General features: G+C 39.5%; 1 protein-coding gene across 2 annotated transcripts in view; it reads left to right on the top strand.

Moving 5' to 3' along the window:
* Window positions 1-15611, top strand: part of dixdc1a (DIX domain containing 1a) — a 29340-nt gene extending 13729 nt beyond the window's left edge. For both annotated transcript variants that reach the window (XM_052107776.1, XM_052107777.1), the window contains 12 exons: window positions 7485-7574; window positions 7676-7729; window positions 7864-7914; window positions 8095-8199; window positions 8333-8386; window positions 10849-10941; window positions 12148-12219; window positions 12864-13025; window positions 13132-13195; window positions 13319-13427; window positions 13537-13645; window positions 14801-15611. In XM_052107776.1, the coding sequence (XP_051963736.1) occupies window positions 7485-7574; window positions 7676-7729; window positions 7864-7914; window positions 8095-8199; window positions 8333-8386; window positions 10849-10941; window positions 12148-12219; window positions 12864-13025; window positions 13132-13195; window positions 13319-13427; window positions 13537-13645; window positions 14801-14884 (1047 nt within the window). In that variant the 3' untranslated portion in view covers window positions 14885-15611. The remainder of the gene's footprint in view (window positions 1-7484; window positions 7575-7675; window positions 7730-7863; window positions 7915-8094; window positions 8200-8332; window positions 8387-10848; window positions 10942-12147; window positions 12220-12863; window positions 13026-13131; window positions 13196-13318; window positions 13428-13536; window positions 13646-14800) is intronic.
* The last annotated feature ends 119 nt before the right edge of the window (window positions 15612-15730 follow it).

The following is a 15730-nucleotide window of genomic DNA, read 5'->3' as shown; positions in this document are numbered from 1 at the left end:
AACCTCACAGGTTTGAAACAGGAGGTAAACAACCTCAAACGCCAGATCACTGAGTCCCAAACGGAGCTGACACATGCTAAAAACCGCATAGACCAGCTAGAGATGGAGGCTCAGGACAGACACAAGGACCCTGGCAGAAGGGAGTCACAGGAGGTAATCCACAGACTTCAAACGGCTCTGACAGCTGCTAAACAACAAGAGCAGTTGGAAAAGACAGGCAGAGAGCACCTGGAAAAGGTACTTTTTCACAAAGATTCACTGTTAAAAACAGCAAATTCTGAATTCTTGGACAAAGATGCCAGAATCATGGCCTGTGAAGGTCAGCTGAATGTGTCCAGAGCTGAAGTTAAAGTGCTGACTCAGCAGCTGGACAACACCAAAGATGAACTTGACATGGTCCAACGAGAACTGAGACACTCTTACCTGCTGCAAAAGGAACCACAGCAGGAGAGACATCTCACTCCCCCACTTGCAATCAGCAGAGAAACCTCCCCAGCCAAGCACAGATTTACAAAGGGGGAGACAAACCCCTCTGCTTAACACGCCATCGGACAGTTTCCTTAAAGCTTCTGCAGCCGCTGAAGGAAAAGGATTGATTCAGACGAATCTTGAAACGACACGTGTAGCGACACTCAAAGACCTCAACCGAATGGCCAGACATATCCCTGCATTTACACCAGAGCTTGCAGGAGACCACGACGTCCACGCTTACCTGCGAGACATTGACTTTCACCTGCAGTCTTTGATGAGTGTGAACCATCAAGATAGACTCCATCTGATCTGGATCACGCCCAGCCCAGAGTTGCGACGCTTTCTGGCTCGACAGCCAGAAAACATCCAGTCTAACTACCAGCAGCTGAAACAAGCCATCATAAGGGAATTCTCAGAGTCTAAAAACGGACTGATCGCTGCCCTAGACACCAAACAGGGTCGGCATGAAACTCCCTATGTTTACTACCACAGACTCAGACGAGCTTACTTGAGCTCGCGAACAAACCTGGGATGGAGGAGGACACCAGCTTCGAGAGCCTTTTCCTCCGAAACCTCCATCCTATGGTAAGTCACCATTTAGGCATTATGGCCTGCCCCCACACAATGCCTATCCAACAACTGCGTGACCTGACACAGAAGGCCTTTAACAAACACAAGGCCTCACCCAGCAAACGCCACAGGACGTCCCACAGCAGTCTACAACAACATCCTCCTGTACACCTTTCAAACAGGTGCCAAACAGAGGCTGCACAAAGACAGCTAGAAACGCCTGTTACTGAGTTACAAGAGCTGCTAGCACTAGCAAAAGAGCTCCTGGAACAGAACTCCCCTGAGGAGTACTGGGAAGAACAAACCTCTGACTCTTGCCCAACACCACTCAGGCAAGCTCAAGTCAGCACTGCTGCCAGAGCAGAGTAACACTGCAGACTTCAGACACCTGGTGACTGGGTGCCGAACCAAGGGCTTAACGGCCACCTGCTGCCCTTTGCTACCAGTACTAGGTCAGTCTGAAACTCTCTCCACACTACACAATGCCCATAACCACTCCCTGCAGCCACAAACAAGCACCTGCCTCAAACGAACTGACTTCATAATGACAGGTGACACACTGTCAAGGCACCTGCTGCCTCTGCACCTGCTACAAAACCCTCATGATTCACCTGCCATCCGCCATTGTGATGATTGTCGTCCGATGATGTCTCCAACAGGGACACCACCTGGCGAAAAAGGGGGACTGTAAGGTATGGCGGAGGATCAGTGGCTTTAACAGATTCCCGAACAAACAAGAACTTACTGTTAAAAACCCCCCCTAATTACTGAAATAGCGCCAACCAGCTTCACAAGCACAATAAATGTATTGACAAAGAGACAATGAACTATTGACAGAGAACCGCATGTGACATCCGCATGCTCACCACGTGCTTATCGTGTGGACAGGAAGGGGGAAACTTTGAACGTAACAATGTGTGTGTGTGTGTTTTTCAGTTAAACACAGAACTGCATATTGCTAATGAAATACGTGTAATCCCTGTATGTTGTGTATTTCTGAGGTATATCAAACTCAGTTAGAACTGTTTCGTTGTGTGTTTTAAACTCTGAGGCCTCATATTTAATAGCCTCAGTGTATATTCCCTTATTAAGTGTACCAAATATACTTTTCTTGGTATCAAATTAAACCTTACAATTTGGCCTAGCTAAATTCGAATATAAGATCTTCGTAGAATGATATTACGTTATGTTTTGCCATCTTTTGAGTCATTCAGCCCAAAATCTCTTACCGTCATAAACCCAGCCAGAAACATGCAAATGAGCCGTGACGAACAAAGGAATCATTCTCCTGCCCAGAGTAATGGAGGCCTTTACGACCTCCAAAGGAATGTTCAGAGAAGTGCTGACCCTCCCTTCATTCTCTTACTGAGAAAGAGAAATGAACCCTGTTAATCCTATATATATATTCTATATATCCATGTGATAAATATTGACATGTATCTAATGTGCCATCTCACATTTTCCCTTAAATGTGCTTGATCTATGTTTTCTTGCAAACTAATGGGTTAATGTTTCAGACTTTGCATACTATGGTTAACCAAAATCATATGTGTGGCATATTTGGTCTCTATAACTTGGTATTTTGAAGATTGAAATGACTGTGTACATGATATGTCGATAACAACAGCATATTAGTATTACCAGTATGTTTCCTATTTTCTTTCTTGCACATGCAATGGGCAATTTTACAACAAAGAGCAATAAACCAAATTCCCGCCTAGAACTCAAACCCTTCTTATTGGTCGAGCCAATGAGAGGTGGGACCTGTTTCCCGAGGGTATAAAATTGCTGCGCCCACTTCCTCTCTCTCTTATCTTACCAACTCTTATCCTCTCTCTTAGCTCGCTCTTAGCCCTGTCGCTTATCTCTTGCCCTCTGAGCCTTGTGCTCTCTCACTCTCTCGCTGAATCATGCCACACTAGAAGGCCCCAAGGACTCCCAAGCGTGTGCCAGGCTACGGCCTCGACTGCCCATTCACCAAGATCCTCTGACTCTCACTGGTTCTCTCTCATCAAGACAACATCATCAAAGATCAACTGGAGCCTCAACAAATTGCATCAGGACAGTTTAATTCAAATGGGACATGCAAGTATCAAACTTAGTCTCATTATTTGATACATTAAGTATCCTTAACCCCTTTCTAAAAAGGGCGTGTCAGAACTAATATGATGGTTTGCTCAGGCTGTTGATCTGCTGAACTTCAAACAATGCTATAACTTCTTGCCTTCCTGTATTCTGCTTCAGCCCTCTTTCCCTTGGTAAACTGTATGAATGTATGTATATGTATGTTAGAGTAGTTTAAATGTTTAGTCTAGTTAATAAAGTCTTGTTCATGTCACATGTAAAGTTGTCTGTGTCTCAAGCTCATATCTAAAGTCACTAATCATAGATTTTGACTACTTGCTCTTAATACTAAGTAAGAAAGACATTTCCCTTGCCCCGAAATGTACATTTCTATTAATTAATTAATTAATAACCAAAATTGAGTGTTCACGGGATGAACCGAGTATTTGGTTGTAATGTTAATGTAGCTACATCAAGTTAACCCGATTAACTGATCCAAATATTCATAATTGATTATAACAAGTTATGATTGATTATTAATATTTCATAGAGCTGATTCGCTACCTAATGGTGGAAGAATATAGAGCTGATTCGCTACATCTCAGTAGAGTAAATTATTAAAAATGTCAGTAAAAATATATGAACAGCAATGAACAGGGATAATACATTTTGTTTGCAAACAGAAGACTTTGCAATGGCAAACTTTTTTGCATACATTGCAACAGTGAATAGACCTTTTACCACAGACTGTGATGATGCGTTTCCGCCTTATTCATCAGCGTAAATCTCACAATTATTTGATATGATACTTTTTAAATATTGAAAGTAATTTTATAACATCATGCTTATTGTTATATGACCCTGGAATTAGTTTAAAAAATGTATTACCACAGCTGCGAGGGGGTTTCTATTACACCTGCTGAGAGAGTGACATTAAATTTGGTATCTTCTCCCATTTTACTGTCTTAATCCACCGCTTACATTTTTTTTTTCCTCTTCTGGAAAGTCATTAAAAACATAATAGTGGGTGTTTTCATTTGGTCATTGACCAAATGGATAAGTGAAAATAATATTTGCTGTGATCTTCCATTCAATGCTGTCGAAGTGTGAAAAAGGTCTAATACAGCAGGGCTAGTCAACTGTCTGGCTAAATCTACAGTTTCAAAAAATTATCACCACAGTTGTGACAGAAATGTTGTCAGAACATTATGCCTCCTACACACTACATGACTTTCAAAGACGTCAGATTGTGATATCGTTCATATTACACAACTGTCTGTCTTGTCATTGCAGTCGTGAGCATTTTCAAATTACACAAGGAATTGGCGACAGGGGTGAACACATTACAAAACATTTCACTATTGATGTATCCCCGAAGAGTCTGCCTGGACTCCAATTACGTTTCACAACAGAGAACACACGAGAAGTGATTCGAGATACGAAAACAAATGCATGATCATATGTTATGCATTTCAGAATATGATGTGTATGTTTTTAATCACCTGAACAAAAGGCATCATATATTTTATTGGTTACAATATGAATAAGTACCTCCTACTAAAATATCTATTGCCAATTTTTCTCCAACTCTTCTCTTTCTTCGCCCGGTTGTGGTAAAGTTCAGAGCAAACATCAAATAGGTGCTGGTGCTCCTACCGATGTTCCACAAATTTTTCCTCCATTTCTTCGATCCAGTGAGACTCTCTTGATACTGCAGCCATGCTAATTGATGTTCTGTTGCAGGTACATCAGGACTCCTCCCACAGAAACTTCCCGTGCCCTGTTTCTTGCTCTCTCATTGGCTGCAGGTCAACACTGCAGACAGGTCCAGATATTTAACATGCTAGATATCTTGCTGACATCGGCGATGCGTCGGCGCTTCTCTCAGATTGCATCTTTGATAATTAATAAATTGCGTTCGTCGCTCAAGGGAGCGAGCTTTGATTTGCCTATGATTTCGAGCTTTTGTGGGCAATCTCCACAAAACTGTCGACGAGTGAAAATCGTGCCTAAAATCGCGTAGTGTAAACTCGGCTTCAGGCAACAAAAGCAATTGATTATGAAAACTGAATGTTCAACGAAAATTTGCTGAAAAGTTTGCTTTTATTCACTATTTGTTAAGTGTCAAACGGACGTGTCTCATCTGTTCAGGGTCTGTAGGGCTCATAAAAAATGGAAAATGTGAAACCGAGCCTAGTTGAAGAGTCATGTACAGAGAGTCTCTCTAAACACGCAGGGAGCTGCGGAAGGTGGTGCGCAAATGATGGCACAGGCAAAACAGACAGTCTGACTCCGCTGATCCACCAATCAGAATGTTCATTTCATACGCGATTGGATATTTACTGACCAGTCATGTTTCCATTTCAGTAAGGGGTGGGACATTTCCAGCATCTAATGCTGATGCACAAGCATCCCTGGAGTAAATAAATAATATTCTGGCAGCGGGGGCGTGGTCAAGCGCCCGTCCGGGAGAGAAAAGCGGTAAGGGCGCTTACGGCCATACCACCCTGTGCATGCACGAACCCCTGCAGTCAGCCTTTAACTCCGCCCTCCGCCCTGCCACAAATATATATCTATATCTCTCTCTCTCTCTCCCTCTCTCTCTCTCTCTCTCTCTCTCTCTCTCTAACTCTCAATTCAATTCAAAGTGGCTTTATTGGCATGAATTTAAACAATACAATATTGCCAAAGCATGGGCTGTATAAAGACAGAACTACATCTTAATCTATAATTAAATTTTGTTGTACAATTTAACAAATATGAAAATAAATAATAAAAATAAATACAAAAACAAGATCAGAACTGCTGAAGAAATAACTGAAAAGCACTTGCACATAAATGAATATACACACATAAATTGAGGGTCAGTGTGGTGAACATTAGGATGACACACTGGGGTAAAACTCATAAAACATATTCACCCACTGTCTCTCAGGCAGTGACACGTTAAAACGTATCCTAACATGCAATTAAAAGTAGTAAAAATACATACTGCATGTTATTGCACCCGTGTTAGTTTTTGATGCTCATCTTCACAGATGCTGGACAACTGTGTCCTGTAATTATATCAAATGTCTTAATTATTTATTTGACCTTTTACTGCTGTCGGTGGTGCCCATTTCTTGTGATCTCAAATCATTTTGATTTATATTTCTAAGTAGGAAACATGACCACCTCTTTAGACACTACTACACCACCGTGTGTGTGTGTGTGTGTGTGTGTGTGTGTTCTGCATTGTGGCTGATTGATTTTTGTTTGACAAAATAAAATAAAACAATGGCTATGAGGTGTAGTATCGCAAATGTATTTCTGTGATTGTGTGTGTGTGTGTGTTCTGCATTGTGGATGTGCCCCATAATTTCTGAGTGGCTGTGTTCCGATAAAAAAAAAAATCCATATTGGAAGTGGAGGAAAAGTCACCAAGCCTTGTAATGCTCTGATGAATTAAGCTATTTTTAATTTTAAAAAGAAAAGTCAAAAGGGTCAAAATGACCCGAACAGTAACAGAAAAGTATAATAATAATAATAATAATAATTCAGTTTGTTCTCATAATAATATTTAATCTTTATGTAGCATAAATATGAAATCCAAATGAATGTAGCCTATTTTTCAATTTTTTATTATTTATTTCAGTCTTTAGCGCCTGCTTGTTTGCACTGCGGATTTGTATGTTTTCTGAGGTTTTAAATCAATCTCCAAGCCTATACAATGTAGCAAGCAAAATTGAAATCTAAAAACTGAACTGTGTTTATTCCTAATACAGGAATGTTACAAACGGTTAATCTTAATGAATATTTTAAGGAGAAGTTAAATTTGTTCATTTAAATTGAATTAATAATTGGATATTGTAATCTTTATGTAAGTCTATGTTGCAAACAGAATTAAATACATAGTGTAACCTATATTCAAGTACCGGCCCCTGTCTAATTTGTTTAAGAGGGGAAAAAAATTATGAAGTGTCCCACTTTGACAATACAAGTGTCCCACTTTACCAGTATTGGCTGAAAAAATCTGGAATTTGGTCAAAAGAGGGTCTTCAAAAGTTCTCAGTATTTAGTATCTCTTAGGTAGGATACATCCAGAGCTTTCCATAAAGGTATAACATCAGAATATATGGCATTAGGATCATAATAAAATAAATTGGCAGTAAACATTTTCAAAAGGGTCCCACTTTTCCCATATTTACCCTACTAAAAAAGGGAAATGCAGCTTTGAGGTAAGTCTAATCATCCAACAACATTCAAGTATTATCACATGTTAACTGCTGTATGGATGACTCTGTTAGTACAGCAGCATATGTTCACAGCGAGGAGCCTCACTCACAGACAGTACCTTAGAGCAGAGACTTCATGCTCACTGTACACATCTCTTCTTTCAGGCCTTGTTGCTGCACGGTTCACTACCTGAGGATGAGCAGACATCTACTATGAGTTTTGGAGACAGTGCCATCAACTCCGAGCAGCAGCTGGTAATCCATAATTCTGCTTAATTTTTGTGTCCTTTCATATGATGTATGAAATTGTACATCAGTTACCCACAATGGATGAGTATTTTCTTTTTCTTTTGAAGATCTTAATTCGCAGTCGTCTGGACCAGAGTATGGAGGAGACTTTAGATCTAAAGGTAACTTCACCTCAAGTTGGTGATAACTTAAGTATTACTAATATAAGTTTAAAATATTATCTATGTGATTTAAGAGTGGAATTTTCTGCATATATGGTTTGTTTACTGAATGAGGGTTGTAATGTGTTTTTCAGAGAGAACTTTTAAGGTACAAGCAAGAGGCACGCAATCTTCAGGCTGTTAAGGTGAGAACAGGTGAAATTTAATGTAGGAGCTTTTTGCAACTGATGTTAAAATAATGAATCACATAATTGTTCAAATCTTTGGTTTGATTCCTACATTAGTTATTGAAGTGTACACCAGATTTGTTGCAATTTGGTTCAGTTATGTCCTTAGTCTGTTCCTGTGTCCATCCGTCTACCCAGGATGCATTACAGCAGAGGATGTCTGTGCAGGAGGATTCAGTGCTGCAGATCAAACAGGAGCTGCTCAGATCCACCATGGCCAGAGAGGAGTTAGAGGGACAGAATGTGAGTCTGACACTAGTACAAAAAATGATTTAATTCAAAGTAAAACATTGCAATTTCACTCAGTTAATCTTTATAAACATGTCAAAAGTGTAAAGGTTTAATCACCAAACTTGTGTTGTATTTTGTTCTTTAGGAGGAACTAGAAAGGAAGCTGAATGATCGAAATAGAATGCTGAATGAATATAAAGTAGGGAAACAGGATTTGCTGTTTAGATATCTTTCTCCTGTTTAGCGCTTTCATTAGTCAAATAATCTTAAAGGGGTCATGAAATACTCTTTTACTTAAAATAATTTTATTATCATCCCTAAGGTCCACTGACAATTGTCACGATCCCCTGTTGTCTGCCCCGTGTTTCACTTGTTAATTTGTCATGCACTACAATTCCCACAATTCCCGGCCTCCCTCACTGCAGCACCTCGAAAACAGCCATATTTGGAACTCATCATTGTTCTCACCTGTGTCTCGTTTAGTCATTATTGTGTTTGTGTACTTAAGCCCATGTGTTTGTTCAGTCTCTGTTGATCGTTGTTTGCTCATGTTGTGTAGTTGAGCCAGTGCCTGTAGCCTCGAACGTCAGTGAGCCAATGCCTGTAGCCTCGAACGTCAGTGAGCCAGTGCCTGCAGCCTCGAACGTCAGTGAGCCAGTGCCTACAACCTCGAACGTCAGTGAGCTAGCGGCTGCAGCCTCGAACGTCAGTGAGCCAGTGCCTGCAGCCTCGAACGTCAGTGAGCCAGTGCCTGCAGCCTCGAACGTCAGTGAGCCAGTGGCTGCAGCCTCGAACGTCAGTGAGCCAGCGCCTGTAGCCTCGACCGTCCCAGAGCCAGCGCCTGTAGCCATGACCGTCCAAGAGCCAGCGCATCTCGAGCCTTCCAGGGCTCCGCCTCCCGAGCCATCCTGGGCTTTTCCTCTCGAGCCATCCAGGGCTCCGCTTCCCGAGCCACCCAGGGCTCCGCCTCCCGAGCCTTCCAGGGCTCCGCCTCCCGAGCCTCCCAGGGCTCCGACTCCCGAGCCTTCCAGGGCTCCTCCTCTCGAGCCTTCCAGGGCTCCGCCTCTCGAACCTTCCAGGGCCCCGCCTCTCAAGCCTCCCGAGCCTTTCAGGGCTTTTCCTCTCGAGCCATCCAGGGCTCCGCCTCTCGAGCCTCCCAGGGCTCCGCCCCTCGAAAGTCAAACACGGGGCAGACAACAGGGGATCGTGACAATAATGTTAGTAAATAGTTTTTGCAATATACGATAATTTCCACCCTGTCTCTGGCCCTCTGTTTGAAACGTTCTGTTTTGGCCTCGGTGCCTCCTTTAAACTTGAATGTAAATGCCCACTGTTATGATTGGCTAACATCATGCAGCACCTCGAAAACAGCCATATTTGGAACTCAATTGTTCACTCAAGCACCACTGTTAACACTCAGCACCATAATATCAATACATTTTAATATTCATGAATTAAACTGTTTTCTTATATTTTTGATCGGGTCCAAGTGTTTTTAACTGCTCAATCCTTCAATAACAGTTTCTTTGCAAAGCTGGAATTGTATTATGAATGGTTCACAAGCAATACAGCTGAAAAAACATGCAATCTATGCTGATATGAGCTGAAAAAACATACAATACACACTGATATGATAAAAAAACAACAACATACAATCCACACTGATATGAGTGAATGGACACACAGACATAGTATCACATTGCTGGAAATGCATCAAAACGGTGAAAGACGCTCATCTAGTCCATTTTTACGTACACCAACACTTAAGAATAGCACAGATGGGAAAGAATGCATCTGTAACAGATTCACACAATGAGCAAATAGGAGGCGGGAACCGGCTGAGCAGTCAACGTAAACTTTTAACAAACAAATGAACACAACACAAAATAAAACTGCTTTCCAGCATAACACAAAACACACACACACACAAGACTGCTGCGTGCACCTCTCTCTCTCTTGAACTGGCATCCCCGGCTCCTCTTTATCCCTCTCCTGGCTGAATGGCTCTCCGGGTCCTTTCTGTGCTGGGTGTCCATCGTTATGGCCAGGCCACGCCCTCCTCCTCGTCACAGCATCCATGATGTATTTGTGCTCAAATAAGCAAGCAGCAGCAGCTGAATGACAGAGAATAGCTTCTCCTCTTCAGAGTTGTAACTTGACACCTCATCTTGTGAAAGCAGCACCAGATACATGACTATAGTCAAAGACATCTATCTAGTGCATGTTAATCTACAAAAATAATTCAAAATAGTCCAGATGGGTCCCCTTTGGTGTTCAGGAATAGTTACTAGGCCACACTAGGCCTGTTTGTCCTACTCTCTCTCAGTTTACGAACTGAAGCAACAGTGGGCGGGACCAAGGATGCGATGGCGTAAAGTAGGCTTTGATGTTGTTGATGTAGAGGCGGTCATGAATTAATGAGCCCCCAAATGATGTAGGGAAGTCACAGAAGTAGAGAACGAGGTGTTTTTGCAGCTTGGTTTCAATAAATGCTTTTATTTAATTTGGGATTAAGTTTCGATGTTTTTATGGTAGAATGACCTCTTATATGTCAAAATATCAAGGAAAATTGGATTCCTCATGACATGACCCCTTTAAAATGTTAATGTCTATAGCACATTAATAAAAAATTATTTATGCCACATGAACTTATCCTTGCAGAAAGAACTTGGGCAGAAAGACAGACTTCTGCAGCAGCAGCAAGTGAAGCTAGATGATACACTGCGCAGGATGAATGAAAGCAACTATCATAGGGTAATTACTGACTTATTCTGGAATGGATGCTTATTCTGCCATGTGACTGTAGGGAATCATCTGTTTGATGCAAGCTGAAATTTCAGTATTGTGGTATAAAGTTTGTGTAGGTATCCCATGTATTTCACTAGAGGGAGCCAAAGTGCTTTTTTATGTTTATTTATTGTAGTTTGTTATGGGTTTTTAGCATGGCAATTTTGCATTTATGAGTAAAACATAATCTGCAGTAAAAATTACTTTCACATTTTTTTCTCGTATATATATATATATAAAGTATGTGGCTAACAAGTTGCTAATTAAGGACTGCAACAGTTGTGTTTTTTAGTAAGTCATGTTTACTATAGTCATGTTATGTGATGGTCAGATATGTGGTCTCTTAATAACTATGGGGTAATAAAAAAAATCATGATAAATAATCAGCAAAATGTTATTTAAAACTGACATTAAAATTGTTAGCATAGCATGTTACACCACAGAACATGTTAACTTTCGAAAAGAATTTCATGTTAACACGCAAATAAAACTTGACTTATTGGAATATTCCGGGTTCAATACAAGTTAAACTCAATCAACATCATTTGTGGCATAATGCTGATGACCACAAAAATCATTTTGACTTGTCTCTCCTTTTCTTAAAAAAACAAAAATCAAGGTTACAGTTTGGCACTTACAATGGAAGTGAACAGGGCCACATTTTGGTGAGTTTAAAGGCAGAAATGTGAAAATAATAATTTATTTTAATCAATTCTTCTGTTAACCCTCATGTATTATTTGTGCTGTAAAGTTGTTTAAATCTTTACAGTCGTTTTAGGGTTTGTTGACGTTACATCGTCATGGTAACAAAGTTGTAAAATTGGCTATAGCTTTACACAGAAAAGCTTAGTAAGGGATTTTATCACACTAAAATCAAGTTAACATGCATATTGATTGTCTTGTGGCAATAATTTTGAAACAGTGTGTATTTTAACATTTACGGATTTCCCCCATTCACTTCCATTAGTGCCTCACTGTAACCCTGATTTTGAGCTTTTTTCAAGAAAAGGAGGGGCAAGTCAAAATACATTTTTGTGTAATCAACATTATGCCACAAATGCTGCCGATTGAGCTTAACTTGTATTGAACCCAAAATATTCCTTTTATGTAACTACAAGCAAATGACATGCAAGTTTTAAACGCTTTGATTTTATAATACTCTGTTTATTCTAGTTATCGAGCTATGAGAATAATGGCTACAGCCACATGATGGACACTTCTTCCTCAATTTTCCAACACAGAATGGTGAGTCATGTCATTCTCCATTTAAACAAGTATTTGGTTTGTCATGTTGGCTTGATGAAGCCACCATACTGTTATTCTATGAACTTTGTTTCGAGTTTTTAAAAAATTCCAAAAACAAGACCATAATAACTTACACTAACACTTCTCCCAAAGCTTTCAAGGTACATCCACCAAACTTGCCACCGAATTTTAGACTGTTGTGGATTAGTGTTCTATTTCTTTTCTAACTGATCAGAAAAATCCCATAGATTTACACTGATGGAATATTCAAATGTGCCAACAGAATCTCGTTAATTCAAATTCCAACATTCAAAAATTCCAATATATACAGTACAAAACACACAAGCCTTTAATCTGCTTTAAGTTGCCCTCGTGTTCCTCTCTCTCTCTCTCTCTCTCTCTCTCTCTCTCTCTCTCTTTCTTTCTCTCACCCTCTCTCTCCATCCATCCATCCATCCATCCATCCAGCTATCTAACTGGCTGTTTGTCTTACATTATTGTCACACATGTGAGTGTGATATTGCTTTTATTCAAAAGTTCTATAAACATAAAGTAAGTGATAACCTACAGTCAGCCAGTCATTATCACAAAATAAAAAAAAAGTCTTTGGTTTTGGCTGATGTTGCTTAAATTGTATTTGTCAGGGGGATGAGCTACAGCTGGTGCGGGATGCTCTGCGCAGTCTGAGGGACAGTTTCAGCGGTCATGACCCACAGCACCACACACTGGACACACTGGAGCAGGGCGTGGCCAGTCTAGTGGACCGCCTGCACACCACAGAGTCCAAGAAAAGGCAGGAGAGAAAGGCAAGACTGCATTGCTCTACAGACAAATCAGATCTGGCCATATCTAGGTTGGTCATAATGCTGGAATGTAGGGAAAATGCATTAAAACATTGTTGTCTCACAACAGGGTTCAACCAAGTCTCCTGGACGAAAAGCCAATCACACAGACCGAGAATCATGGCCAAGCTCAAGTGGGTCCCTTCTTCATTACTGAAAGCTATTCTGCTTCTAATTCATGATGAAGTTTGCTGGCATTTACTTAAATAATGATTAATGTGGTTAAACTATTCTTTTTGGCATGTTCTTTCTTCCAGAGATGGCCCATTCCCACAGTAGCCCGGTTCTTAGTGCCGTAGCCTCAACCAAAGTACTCTACTATACAGATCGTTCTCTCACACCCTTTCTAGTCAACATCCCTAAGAGGTGATAGCTAGAATTAAGTCATATTCTCATCTCATAAAATCATACAAGGTCAACGGCTGAATTAAAAGCATGGAGTGATTATTTTAAATTTGAAATTCTCTATTGGTAGGTTGGGAGAAGTCACACTACAGGACTTCAAGGCAGCTGTGGACAGACATGGTAGTTTCAGATATCACTTCAAATCTTTGGATCCAGAGTTTGGAACAGTGAAGGAAGAGGTGAAAATGATTATAAACCAGTCATTAACAATTTAGTATGTAATCATATACAAGTTGTCAATAATATCGTAAAATTAGCCCAAGCAGTGTGGTAAAGGTATTTTAATGTCTGACGTTTCTTTTAAATTCAGTATATTAACCATTAAACTGAAATTATTATGTGAGACTGCAAAGGGATAGAAGAGACATGAAACTAGCAAAGCTATATAGGGAAAATGGTCAGTTAAACAGCTCAGCGGTCAATATTAGGGTCCGATACATGTACTCATGCTTGTAAAAAAGCTCCAATAACAAAAAACTATACCATCTGACATACAAATGTCATTTTGTAAACATTCAGCATACTAATTAAAATCACGTTATGTCATAGTGCAATTATTTAACCGCAAAAGCTGCGATTTAATGAGATAAATATATAGTTGCATGTGCGGTGTGCATCAAACGTGAGCTCTTGTGAATGTGTGGAGCTGTTGTTGTGCAGACATAAAGACACAAAGTGTTCATATCTTTTAGAGATCCTTGACTCATACATAGAAAACACCACCATGAGCTTCGAGCACTCTGTTTGAAGCAGATGACAGCGAGCAGAGTGCTAATTCTTTTTGTAGTGCAAGGCACAAACAGACTACATAATTATTGAATTAAATAGCAGCCTTTTGCTGTTTTAAAATCACTTTGAGTAATGTAGCGACCGGCTTTTCCGGAATCCAGATTGAGAAGCTGCAACAAAATTTCATAGCAACACAGAAACACTTCAAAATAAAAGCTCAATTTAAATGGACAAAAATATAAAAAATATTTTTAAAGGCACTTTATTTGATAAAAATTATACAATATTATTTTTAAAATTAATTGTTATGTTTTCATTTGATTAAAGTTTTAATTAATTAATTAATTTAAACTGAATTTTGATGATACAATTGAAATAAACTATTTAATGGAATTTCAATAAAAAATAAAACAAAAAATAGGTATCGGGGACTCTGTATGAAAAAAGGAAGTATCGGTACTCAGTACTCGGTACAAAAAAATGGTATTGGGACATATTTGACTGTATAATGCTGTGATTGTCCAAACAGAGTCAAGTATTCCAAAGAGCTATGTAATTACCTGTGATTGCTCAATGTCTTAATCTGAATGTGTGGTGTCTTTCAGGTGTTTCAGGATGATGCTCTTATACCAGGATGGGAGGGAAAGATCGTTGCATGGGTGGAAGAGGATCATGGAGAGAGCAGGTAGAGCTAAGAAGTCACAGCCAGATTGCAGTAACAATTTTGATTAATTCAGAATGTATGTTTTGCCCCACATATACCTCATCCCTGCAATAGTGAATGTGAATCTCACCATACCAATTTCCTAAGCCATTACAGCAGGCAAGTGTTTTTCAAATTGAATGTGTATGCATTTTGAAGAATGAAAGAAAATTGTTATATTATTTAAAAAACTGTTTATAAAAAATACTGATTAAAATGTTTTTGGTTGTATTACGGTAAAGTTATTATATTATTTGTTTTTTAAAAAAAGCCTTTTAATCTTTTGAAAATGCCATTGTGATAAGTGACAAAGAAAAATAATATTTCAAAGAAAGCATGTGTGCATTGTCAAATATGAAACAGGTTAATTACAGTACACAGCCAAACTGTGTCAAACATATCACCAATTGTGAGCATCCTGATAATCAGTGCCAAAAAAAGCCATTTTAAGAGAACACATCATCAAAATGTTGCACGTATATACTGTCATTTTTCACTAAAACTTTTGTCAACCTCTCCTGACTATCCTTTGAAAATTACTTGTTGTAAAAGCAGAGACCACTTTATTTGTAAAAATTTGTAATTTAACAAAATTTTGAAAATAATTGTACTTTCTTATCAAGTCTGCATGTCTGTTCATAGTGTTTGGTATCTGTGTGGTAAATGCAAATGCAGCTGACACTTGTCCACCTTTCAATAAATATGTATTGGTGTACAGGTGGAGTCTTTACTTTAGTTTAAATCTCTTTAAGGTTCCAATGAATTCATAAATTGATTTGTCTGTATATTTATGCAGAAGCTCCGCAATTTCGTTGTATCTTGTTTACAATGA

This window comes from Xyrauchen texanus, chromosome 36 (assembly GCF_025860055.1).
Source record: "Xyrauchen texanus isolate HMW12.3.18 chromosome 36, RBS_HiC_50CHRs, whole genome shotgun sequence".
NCBI lineage: Eukaryota > Metazoa > Chordata > Actinopteri > Cypriniformes > Catostomidae > Xyrauchen > Xyrauchen texanus.
Note: the sequence above shows the minus strand (reverse complement) of the source record. Positions and strands in the feature narration are given on the sequence as shown.